Source organism: Sycon ciliatum, chromosome 4 (assembly GCF_964019385.1).
Source record: "Sycon ciliatum chromosome 4, ocSycCili1.1, whole genome shotgun sequence".
NCBI classification, from domain to species: Eukaryota; Metazoa; Porifera; class Calcarea; order Leucosolenida; family Sycettidae; genus Sycon; species Sycon ciliatum.
In genome coordinates this window covers 20,233,056-20,243,992 of record NC_088646.1, presented here as the reverse complement: position 1 = coordinate 20,243,992, position 10,937 = coordinate 20,233,056, and the positions used below count along the sequence as shown (strand labels likewise).

The window sequence follows — 10,937 nt, the reverse complement described above, 5'->3', positions numbered from 1 at the left end:
ACAGTCGTCCCTCTCTAATCCGGCACTTTATAATCCAGCACCCTCGATAAACCAGCACAATTTTCAGTAGCCAAATGTCCTCTTCATGCACATTGCAGCAGTAGATCAGATTTGTTAATCCAGCACCCTCCCTAATCCAGCAGATTTCCGTGGCACAAATGGTGCCGGATTATAGAGGGACCACTGTAGTAGAACCTCTCGTATCAGGGTACCTCACCGGGACCAAGGGTACCTCGCCGGGACCAAGGGCTGCCCGTACCTTACTGTCCTTAGAGTCCGACGGTCCGGAACTCAGAAAACCACTACAAAATGGATGTGACACATCATTCTCTTCAATCGGACTCACTAAAGCAAAAATTAAATTGCGGTACCATCTACAGGCATGCACACCACTCAATGGGATCTGCATGTAAGGGCTAAGACCGTATATGTAGAGGAATAGTTCAGCTAACTGCCATCAGAAAAGGAAGACCATGATTATGAAGCAGGTTTGATTGACGTGCCTGCAAGGTGTCCAGATATGGGAGGACAGGTTTGGGTGTGGATAAGAGTTTCCTACTGCACTAACGGTAAGTAAGTCCTATTAGCATTGCACATGTAATACTAGTAACGTCAGTATCACTGTGACCTCATAATGACATCACAGTCATATTACCATGGTTACCACAATATCAGTGAAAAGATAGATCTACTCATCTCTAGGGAGACTTCGACAAAGAAAACGAATTGATCATGTAAGTGCGACATGACATGACATTGTGCACTTGCTTAAATAGGCTCAACCATTGCAGGGTCATATGTCTCAACAGTTCATTTGTGTGCCAGGAGAATGCCGATTACGGCGATTAGCCTTCTCCTGACCTTAGCTCAGAGCCGCATGGTTGTGACAGGCATCTGGAGGGGAGAGCATTGATAGATGGCTCAGCGATCGCATCCAGACAACGCTGTGACAGTGGCATTCTTCAAATAATGGAAACCTAAAAGTTTGAGAGCTCCACTGGAGCGTTTTTTCTACGTGCAGCTACCGCGGCTGTACACACAGGCTGGCAGCTAAACAAGATTACCAACCGAAGCCTACCTTGATAATCAGCCCTAGTCAGATTGAAATGTATAGCCGTTCAGAAATGGGACGGCATCGATGTTGGCTTGTATGTGAGTCTTGAGTGACTTGGGCCACACAATCAGGTCTCTAGTCCGCGATTTACTGGCATGAACGGCTCTCTCACAAGCATCCAGGTAGCTGGTGGAGCATTCCAGTTCCAGGAACTGACAAACCTTGTGCATCACTTTCCTCGGCTGGTGCTTCACGTGTCGTGAGTGTATATCCACCAGGTGGGGAAACATGTCCCTGTTGTTGTGGAGCTTGGCGTTGAGCCTGACCAATGCAAAGTACTTCTCAGTCTGCGCCTCCAGCTCCCTGGGATTGTCAAGAGGATTGTCCTGTTCCAAAAAATATAGAAAAGCCCGTTTTAGTTTGGCACTTGGTATGAAATGTCAATCGTCGCTTCAGAAACATGGCACAGTGTAAGAAGCATGCAACAATACTCGTGAGCTCAAAACATACACAGGCCAGTCTCTGTGATTGCCTATTCGATCCATAAAGTATACAGCGCAACACACAGCGATGCTACGGCAGCGCTGCAGACAGATGGGCCTCCTCTTGCTCGCTAACTCCTGCCTTAAACTGCAATTCTAGGCATTGGCAAATACAGTCAAAACCTGGTAATCATGGACACCCCGGCAAGACACTGAGGCCACATGCAAAACACATTTGGCAGTGATGTGAACACACTCACCTTGGTAGTAGTGAAGCGCAGGTTCAGGCTGCGCAGGGCGAATGTAGCGATGTTGTCGAACGGATTCCGCACCACGTGAATGATGTACAAGGGTATGCCTATCTTCTTCATCATCTCCTGGAACACAGCCCGTCCCTCGGCTGTGGCCAGAAAGTGAGTCGTGTCGCCACCTTTCTTATCTCCTATGACCTGTGAACATAGAAAGGTGAACAACCGATTGGAAGCATTCAATGGCACTATGCACATGCAGCATGCGAACAAGAACTTTGATAGATGTGAAGAGAGTGTGCGCTCAGTCAAATACTATGACACCAGAGAGACAATAACTTTGTGTTTTCATCATCATCATGCAGGGGCGGATCCAGGATTTTTCCAAGGGGGGTTCAGTTTTCTTCCACCCTTACCAAAGTGTGTTAAAATGATGACATAAAAAAAATAAAAAAGTGCTTTTTGAAAATGACAGTTGCTGGACTACAGTGGTTAAGAAATTGGCTGCCGACTGACCGCCTGCAAATGTACAGTGCCTATATTTATTAAAAGCGGATAATCAAAAGCATTGTAGAATGGAGAGGATGACGACGACTGATGGAAATGAAATTTGCTGGAATACAGTGGTTAACAGGGTGGTTGCTGTCCTGCCGACGGATAGGCATGTATGAGCAAACAGATTTAAAGCACTTTTTCAGCTCCAAAAGCTCAAAAAGGGCGATATGCACCAAACAAACGCAATAAAGGGCGAAAGAAACGGGCTTTTCCAAAAAGGGTGAAAAAGGGCGGGCACCTTTGGGAAAGGGCTAGAGGATAGGCGCTCTGATCCCATTGTCGAGCGCTCGAGCGCAGGTAGTGCTTCACCCGTTTCAAGGCAGTGTTGCTGTGCTCATTCTCCGCAGAGGTGACGGGTAGTGTTGAAGCAATCCGGAGGAGGACGTGGATGTTCGGGAAAACATCGGCATCGCAGTGCACAAGAGCTTCTTGTGGGGTAGCTGGAAGTGCACCAGACTTCTCTGCTGCGTCCTTCCATTTCCTGACCCACTTTCGGATGTCAGTTGATAAAGTTGAAGAGCTTGGCAGATCATCAGAATACGTGTCAACCAAGGAATGTTGGCAAGTAGGCCTTTCCCATATCGGCCGGCCGAAAAGTAGCCTTTTCAGAATATCGCCCATCTTTTCGCCGAATTCTGAGATTTTACCAAGAAATCGCGGAATATACATGTAATCTACGTGGAGATAATAATTTTAATATAGCTATCGATTCTGGGTTTTCAATCATATTTTTGTTTTAAAACACACAGTAATACATGTCAAACAAGTAACGTAGTTGCGTGATGTCTGCGGCCTTCATCCTATTCATAGCTACATGTATATTGAATATGTACATGTAATAATAATAATAATTAACTTTATTAGGATGACCCAGAGGCTTGTCGCCTATCAATACCTTATTCCTTGGACTTTTGCTGACTTGGCTCCTAGACTACAAGGGGTTCACCGCTTTGAAGGGTGTACATGTACATGTACATGTACAATGTATGAGCTAAAGTGAAAGTAGTACAATCATGTACATGTTTTGCAGGGTCGTGGCAACTGGGCATGACCGCTCGTGCGCGCCTGCGTCACGGCCTGTGGGCATTTCCCAAATCGGCCGGCCGAAACATTCATGCAGATGTTACATTGATATTCGGCAAGGTGTTCGTCTGAGGATCATATCAATGTAACATCTGCATGATTCAGCTCGGCTATATATGCGCTACGGCAGGCTAGGCCAGGATCCTAGGAGCAATTCGCATGCCTGGCTTTTGTAAAATAAAAAATAAAAAAAAACAAAAAACTGCACCATGGTCGGAAAAATTTTAGGGGGTTCGTTCGAACCCCCCGAACCCCCCCCTGGATCCGCCCCTGTCATGTGACCGGCATCAGAAATCATCACCACACTGAGAACTAGACTACCAAGGAAAATCGTTATGATGCCGTAAGGTGATATTTTAGAGCTGAAACGAAAACTGATGCGAGAATACTCTCTTATACTGTGATCCTCATGATCCATAAACATTAAAAAATATATATATACAGTTGCTGCCCACAGATTTGAGTATACCTACCTTGTGCAGTGGAACATCAAAATTACGACCACCTTTGAACAGGAAAAGTGGTTTGGTTTCTGAGGTGGTCTGCCGGATTTGTGAAAATGACCATCCTTCATGCGCACTTTGATATGGAGGAAAAGTCAGAGCCAGGCAAAGTGGTCGGATTGGTAAGGTGGACAAAAGCGAGGATTCACTGTAGTCCAGTTGTCAGCACGATGATAATTCTGATGCTGCCCACATGAAAGTGGTGTTATTGTCCCTCTAGTGTCATAGTATGACCGCATGCACTCCCATTGTATTTACAAGCACACGCCCTAGCAAAATGCGATGGTATGCACTCGTAAGACAGACAGATGGGTGGATAGGTGTGTGGACAGCCACATGAGTCAGTGAACAGATGGGTGGAGAGTTAGCCCCTTTAGGAGCCGCACATATTTGAAAGGGAATGTACCTATGGATAGATGCAGTGGAGAGGCATTGGATCAGGAGAGGCAGTGCACCCTGGGGTTCAACACATCATACGACGACCACCCCTTGGGGCCGGAGAAAGCGGTCTTTAGTGGCAGGTGGTCCGAAGTTAGAGGTTTGCACCGCACAACCATATATTGAATGTAAGACCATCCGTGCCTGGCGAAGTGGTCTGTAGTAGCAGGCTGGTCACTAGTCATGGTGGTCTTTAGTTACAGGTTTTACTGTATTATCTTATCAAACTCCACATATCACCACACGTCATTCGTTGTAATTGATAGTTACAACGAATGAAGTGTGGTGCTCTGTGACGTGTGAAACTCCACTTATCATACTCACGGCTATCGTCTGATTGAATCGACCTTGCCACTGGTCGTGTACATGATACGAGTACGTACTGCCCATATATAGCAGACCGGGGATTGTCGGGATAGGAACTTTTGGATCCCGACGATAGCCTTGCAGAGAGTCATAGCGCGACTTGGTGTACAGGCGTTCGAATATGGACTGCTTCGTCATGCTCCTGTCACGCGCATATCTCCATGGCAGATTGTACTCGTTCGAGATCAGCACGTGTGGGTGAGCATCCAGTAGCGACCCCATCAATGTGTGACTGCTGCGTGGATAGCCGATGAAGAAAACAAACTTCTTCACCTTGTCAACAATGGCCGGGCTCAGGGGAAGCTGCTTCAGCACCGAATCCAGAACCAGTTTCTTCAAGCCGGAGAGGCTGATGCCATGCATGTCGGCATCTCGCATGTGCAGGCCAGGAAAACTATTCTGCACGCCTGCTGCTGCATGCTGACTATCCTTGTTGCTCCGCTTGATGATGGCATGTTTATTGTGGGATTTCTTGCTTTTTCCTGCATCCAACACAAGTAAATCATATTCATTTTTTCGCTCGTACACTTTGTTTCAGCAGTAAATTCAACACTAATGGGCAAGTTGCCATGTAAACTACGAATTCTGGATCATTTTCCAACTACAAAAATATCTTCATTTTAGTATATTGTCTAGTACACTCCATGCTGGGCAAAGTGATTATACTAGCTCCACAGCCAGACTTTCTAGTTTCAAACATGCAATGATGCACAGTGCATGTCTACTTCGATACCGTGTAGAGGCCCATGGACCAGTCTTTCCTCATCGTATGATCCGGTGCGATTTTGCAAATTAAAGGGGAAGTTAAGGCAAAAATTAAAATTTCACCAGTTGTAGTCTTTGGGGTGCTGAGTCGAATGGTCGTGGTCCGAGGAAGCTGAGACGCTCCCTTCCTACTTGAATCCCAATCGAACTCGCGCACTTCCACCGAAACTGGGTGACTGCGCCCTACTAGATGGGGATTTGTATGCAAAATGTCACTAAAAGCGCCATTTCGTTCTTATAAAAGCATGGATGACCGCAATTGGCCCATATGTTGTAGCCTTTTGGACGCTGAGTCGATTGGTTATGGTCCGAAAAGGCTGCGATGCAGCGTTCCTCCTTTATTCCCAATCGAACATGGTTGAACAAGCGGTCACGTGCTCCTGCGTACGCCAGTCACCTGGTCAACGTGCCTGCAGGGTACAAATTACTAGCCTGTTTGACCTTTTTTGGGTGCAGTCCTGTCACTCGAGTTGAACTTGAGTTGAACCTTGGTGTGAAAGTTGTCGCCTGCTGGTGTGGTGACCAGGTGATTTGGGCACCCAGGAGCACGTGACCGCTTCTTCAACCATGTTCGATTGGGAATAAAGGAGGAACACTGCATCGCAGCCTTTTCGGACCAAAACCAGTCGACTCAGCGTCCAAAGGAGTACAACATATGGGCCAATCGCGGTCATCCGTGCTTTTATAAGAACGAAATGGCGCTTTTAGTGACATTTTGCATACAAATCCCCATCTAGTAGGGCGCAGTCACCCATTTTCGGTGGAAGTGCGCGAGTTCGATTGGGATTCAAGTAGGAAGGGAGCGTCTCAGCTTTCTCGGACCAAGACCATTCGACTCAGCACCCCGAAGACTACAACTGGTGACATTTTATTTTTTGCCTTAACTTCCCCTTTAAACACATCCACGTCCTTGGTTCAAGATACGCGTACCATGTGCACGCACTCGGGAGTGCACACTGCTCACAGTGATACAGCAAGGCATACCGGCCTGCAGTGCTCCAGTTCCATGCACTTGCGATCTTGTAATTCTGTAAATTAGCCCAGGTGTCCGTTGCAAAGCGGGAAGTGCAAGCAGTGGTTGCCATGAGCCTGCGTGGCTCTTCGTCGTCGGAGATTGCTCGGGTATTGAGTTTGTCGGCTCCAGGAGTCAGGCAGATCGTCCAGCAGGCTCATGAGTGGCGAACTGTTGCTGTCAAGCCCAGGAGTGGTGATCCACGTAAGAGCGACGAGAGGTACGACGAGAGGCTTCTAAAGTGCTCAGTCTCACTGATCGCTTCAAACCTGCCACAGGATTGCAGAAGAAGCTAGCAGGGGAAGACTGGTGCAAGTCTCTCAGGTCGAACTGTGCGCAGGAGGCTGCAAGTAGCTGGCCTGGATGGCAAAGTGGCGGTGAAAAAAAGCTATATTATTAGCGAAAAAATCACAAGAAGAGGTTGCAGTTTGCAAAGGTTCACAAATCGTGGACACAACGGAGCGATGGCCACAGGTCTTATGGACTGATGAGTCCAAATTCAATATGCAGGGCAGTGACGGTGTTCGGTAGGTATGTCAGGAGGGGCAAAGGAGAGTGGGTGAACCCCAAATGTCACCGTTAAGCATGGTGGAGGTGGAATTATGGTGTGCGGTGCTCTGGCGGCGCGTGGTGTTGGACAGCTCTACACGGTCGTGGGCAAGATGGAACACACCCAGTACCATGGCATCTTATACAGTTGTGGCAAGTGAAATCCGACACTTGGCATAAGGGACTGCACCATGCAGTCTGCAGCCCCTGCAGCCCTTTGTACGTACAGTGCATGTGTATACATACAACTTTATCTGTCTGATGACAAAACTCGTACTCATCACAGTCTAGGTTCAAAAGGTGCTGGCAAAAATGAATGGGGATTGGATACCAATACTCCTTATGTGTACCATATTTGTGAACTGTGTGTATCTACGCTGTGACCTTTCGATCTGTTGGGATGCATACGGCTCTTTGGTACAAATTAGGTGCAGTGCATTACATCATTGGTGTCCATTTGTGGCGCTGTCCCCTATGGCAAGTGTCGGATTTCACTTGCCACAACTGTACAACTGCATAGTGCCAAGCATGTGCGGGCTGCTTGGCGAAGGCCATTGTGTATTGCAATAAGACAATGACACAACGCATACCGCGCCGCATGCCACGAAGTGGTGGCTCCATGACTAGCCGTTCTGCACAATGGGGTGGCCAGCTACAAAGTCCTGACCTGAGCCTCATTGAAAATCTCTAGGTGATTCTCAGTGAACAGGCATCGTGATCACTCCAATCATGGCGGTCGGAATGAGGCTGAGCTATGACTGGAGTACAGGAGTGCATTGAGTAAGATCACACCCGAAATCGGAACTATGCATGAAGAGGGTGAATGCAATGCCGAAGAGAATGGCTGACGTGAGTAAGAACAAGGAATGTGCCATTGATTAATCAATTCCCCTAGCACTCGATGTTGATACAGTTTTCATAGATTTTTCTGGCACATAGACCCCGCCCTGGCTTAGCTTTTAGTGTACCCGGACATAAGTTTACGCTGTGCGGCACTAGGTTGACCAGGGTAGGGTGTTACGATTTGCTTCTCAGTCTTACGCTTTCTTTCTCACTTCCTTTAAAAAAAAACTGGCCTGCTTCTATTTCGATCATTCTCTGGGTGAAACACTGCTCTATGCACATGATCTTAGCAATTTCCATGGTCGGCATAAAGCTTTCAACCACTACAGCAAATCAACATGACTGCAGAGACGTGCCGCTAAGATACACTTACTTCTACCATAGTGCTACGAAGGCATAGCATCACAAATTTCACATTCGAGTCCATGTACACTTTTCAGTTTGTGAACTGGAATGCGAACTTTCGCATTTTCCGTTCCGAAAAGCAATCGGACCGCAAACCGTCGATTCGTGTCATGCAGGCCAGTCTTAAGTTCACTAGGCCGTGCTGCCTGTACAAATGTACGGCCTTTCAACGCTCTGCAAGCACGAATTCTGTTTGCTTATCCTCTCCGACACGTGAAAGTCATCACTGATTTTCACCTTCATTAGGGGCAAACTTTAAAGTTGCGGACATGTGGTATGCACTGAAGTATATGCATGGTGATCATGCCAACGAGGACCCACTGCTAGTCAGACTCACCTGGATCATGCACTGGGATTATACTGAGACTTTACACACTCTGCAACAAACCGAATACGAGACCAGTGCCACTCAGAGCAGACGATGAATGAAGAGGCAAGCACTCGGGTTTTTTTTAATGAGTCTTTCTGAGTCTTTCTACTGAGATCTTATGATCCCTCACACCCAGACAGCGAATGACCAAAATGCTATTCCACTGGTGCTCATCTTGTGCTGGTATGAAAGTGCGAAAGGTCTCTACTCTGTGGAGTTAGGCTCACGGGAGTGCGAGGAAAGTCTCAGAAGCAACCAGTACAGACTACGGATGCATAGCAGGGCGTATCATTTGGGTTAAAGCCATGGCCGTATATTCGATTACAAAGCCTGTCTCATTAATTTTATAAAGCGGTCATGCATGGCTTTATAACTGAGATAGCATTTGTAATACAGTGAAACCTGTCTAAGCTGAGCGCCCATAGGACCTTCAAAATGTGGTCGCTGTGTACAGGTGATCTCCTTATCCAGGGTCCCTTGGTCCCGGTTGTAGTGGTCCTCTAGAACAGATGGTCGCCTTATCAGAGTGGTCGCCTTGACAGGTTTTACTGTATGTTCTGTAAACTGAAGCAATACGTCAGACATACAGTATACATACTCACTCTTATCTGCATAAGGGGAGTTGTTCGCAGGGGCCGATTTCAGCATAGAGGCTCTCCGGCTTGATCCCACATTCCGATTCTCGTTAGGCGGACCATCGAGGCTCTCGTTAGGCGGACTATCGGGGCTCTCGTTAGGCGGACTATCGACGCCCTCGCGTCCATCACCGTCTCCTTCGACTGCCGGTATTACTGGAGCATCAACCTGCCACTGGCGATGTTCTGACGTTTGCTCATCAATCGTCGCGGAATCCAGGACGATAGCCACCACAATGAAAATCACTACAAGTGACACAACCAACGCTAATCGAAGAATTTTTCCCATGCTTATTCAAGAATCGCCGTGCAGCTAGGTATGTCGGACGTCGCACGGTGCGCGTGACGCGCTGCTGATCAGTTTCTTGAGGTTTTCGTCACGACATGTGCCGTGGGACAGCCAAGTGCGAGTGCAGGCAGTTGTTGGGTCGTGCGGTCGATGAGCAGGTGTAACTAACGTTATGCTACCGCGTACCGCCTTCGGAATCAAGGGCGCTTCCGGCACGGCGCTACCGACTAACATCAACGGGGTGCACTGCAGCAGGTGGCGGCAGGTGGAGGGCACTAGAAAGTTGAAACGGAGTAGACTGACGGAGTGAGTACAGTATTTAAACAGCCTGCGACAACCAAGGCTGGCAGGATATTCGGATCTAGGAGTGACCTGGCCAGCATGCACGCGGGTAGATCCCGTGCCGTGGGCTTGGCAGATGTAGACAACACTTGTACTATTGTAAGAAGCTGCGAAACGACCACCGGTAGTTGGTTTGCTACATTCGCAGCGTGAGTCTCTCTGCTGTCGCGCCGGAAACAGTGGCAAAATAATTCCGAGTCTTTAGTTTATATCCAGTCGTTCTAACCTACCGTAGTCTACCTATGTAGACTACGTAGGTCTACAAACCAAAACAGGTCCTACAGATACGGCCTTTACACAAAAATACTGAGTCTGTAGAGAGTAGCAAGACTCAGTGCATAACCCCAAACCTAGCCCTACGCGCTACTACTGCATGCCTACTGGGCCCTAGTGCGTGGTAGATCTACTAGTATGGTGCACTTGTTGGCGCGGGAAGCATTGTAGTTAGGCTACTGCAGGCATAATCATGATCATGATACATGTAATGCCATGCCATGCCGAAGGCGTTTTGAAGTTTTTCCTGCCTTGCAGAGCCTAGCCGGCCGTTGCGCTCATATCATGTCGCGACGTGACCTCAGTACCGCCGCGTGGTCGTACATGTAGTCCGTGCAGGTATACACACTATCGTCTATCCGATGTACGTTCAACACTGTCACTGTACCAACAATGGACTGCAACCAACACAACAGCACTTTCACCCAACACGGCATCAGAATGAGGTTATGAAAAATCATGCACCGGCGTGCACTAAGTTATAGTAAGTAGTCAGTAATCATCATTCACAACAATACAAGGAGGAATTTTTTTATCGCCTGCATGATGATTGCATTGAGTTGCGACATTGAGAATTGAGCATTGAGTTGCGACAAATCTGTGAACCTCCGTTGTGCCTTTTGTGCGACAACAATACAATCATGTACCAGTTACATACAATCATGTACCAGTTACATACAATCAAGAGTACATAACCCCAGTGTTATTTTACTCTTGATACAATT

General features: G+C 47.6%; 1 protein-coding gene across 1 annotated transcript; it reads right to left on the bottom strand.

Moving 5' to 3' along the window:
* Positions 1 to 343: 343 nt before the first annotated feature.
* LOC135814919 (uncharacterized) lies at positions 344 to 10,433 on the bottom strand. The gene is made up of 4 exons (XM_065328118.1): positions 9,276 to 10,433; positions 4,688 to 5,211; positions 1,797 to 1,985; positions 344 to 1,440 (listed from the first exon to the last, which is right to left on the bottom strand). The coding sequence occupies exons 1-4, from the start codon at positions 9,595 to 9,597 to the stop codon at positions 1,093 to 1,095; spliced, it is 1,383 nt and encodes a 460-aa protein (XP_065184190.1). The 5' UTR covers positions 9,598 to 10,433; the 3' UTR covers positions 344 to 1,092.
* Between the last annotated feature and the right edge of the window lie 504 nt (positions 10,434 to 10,937).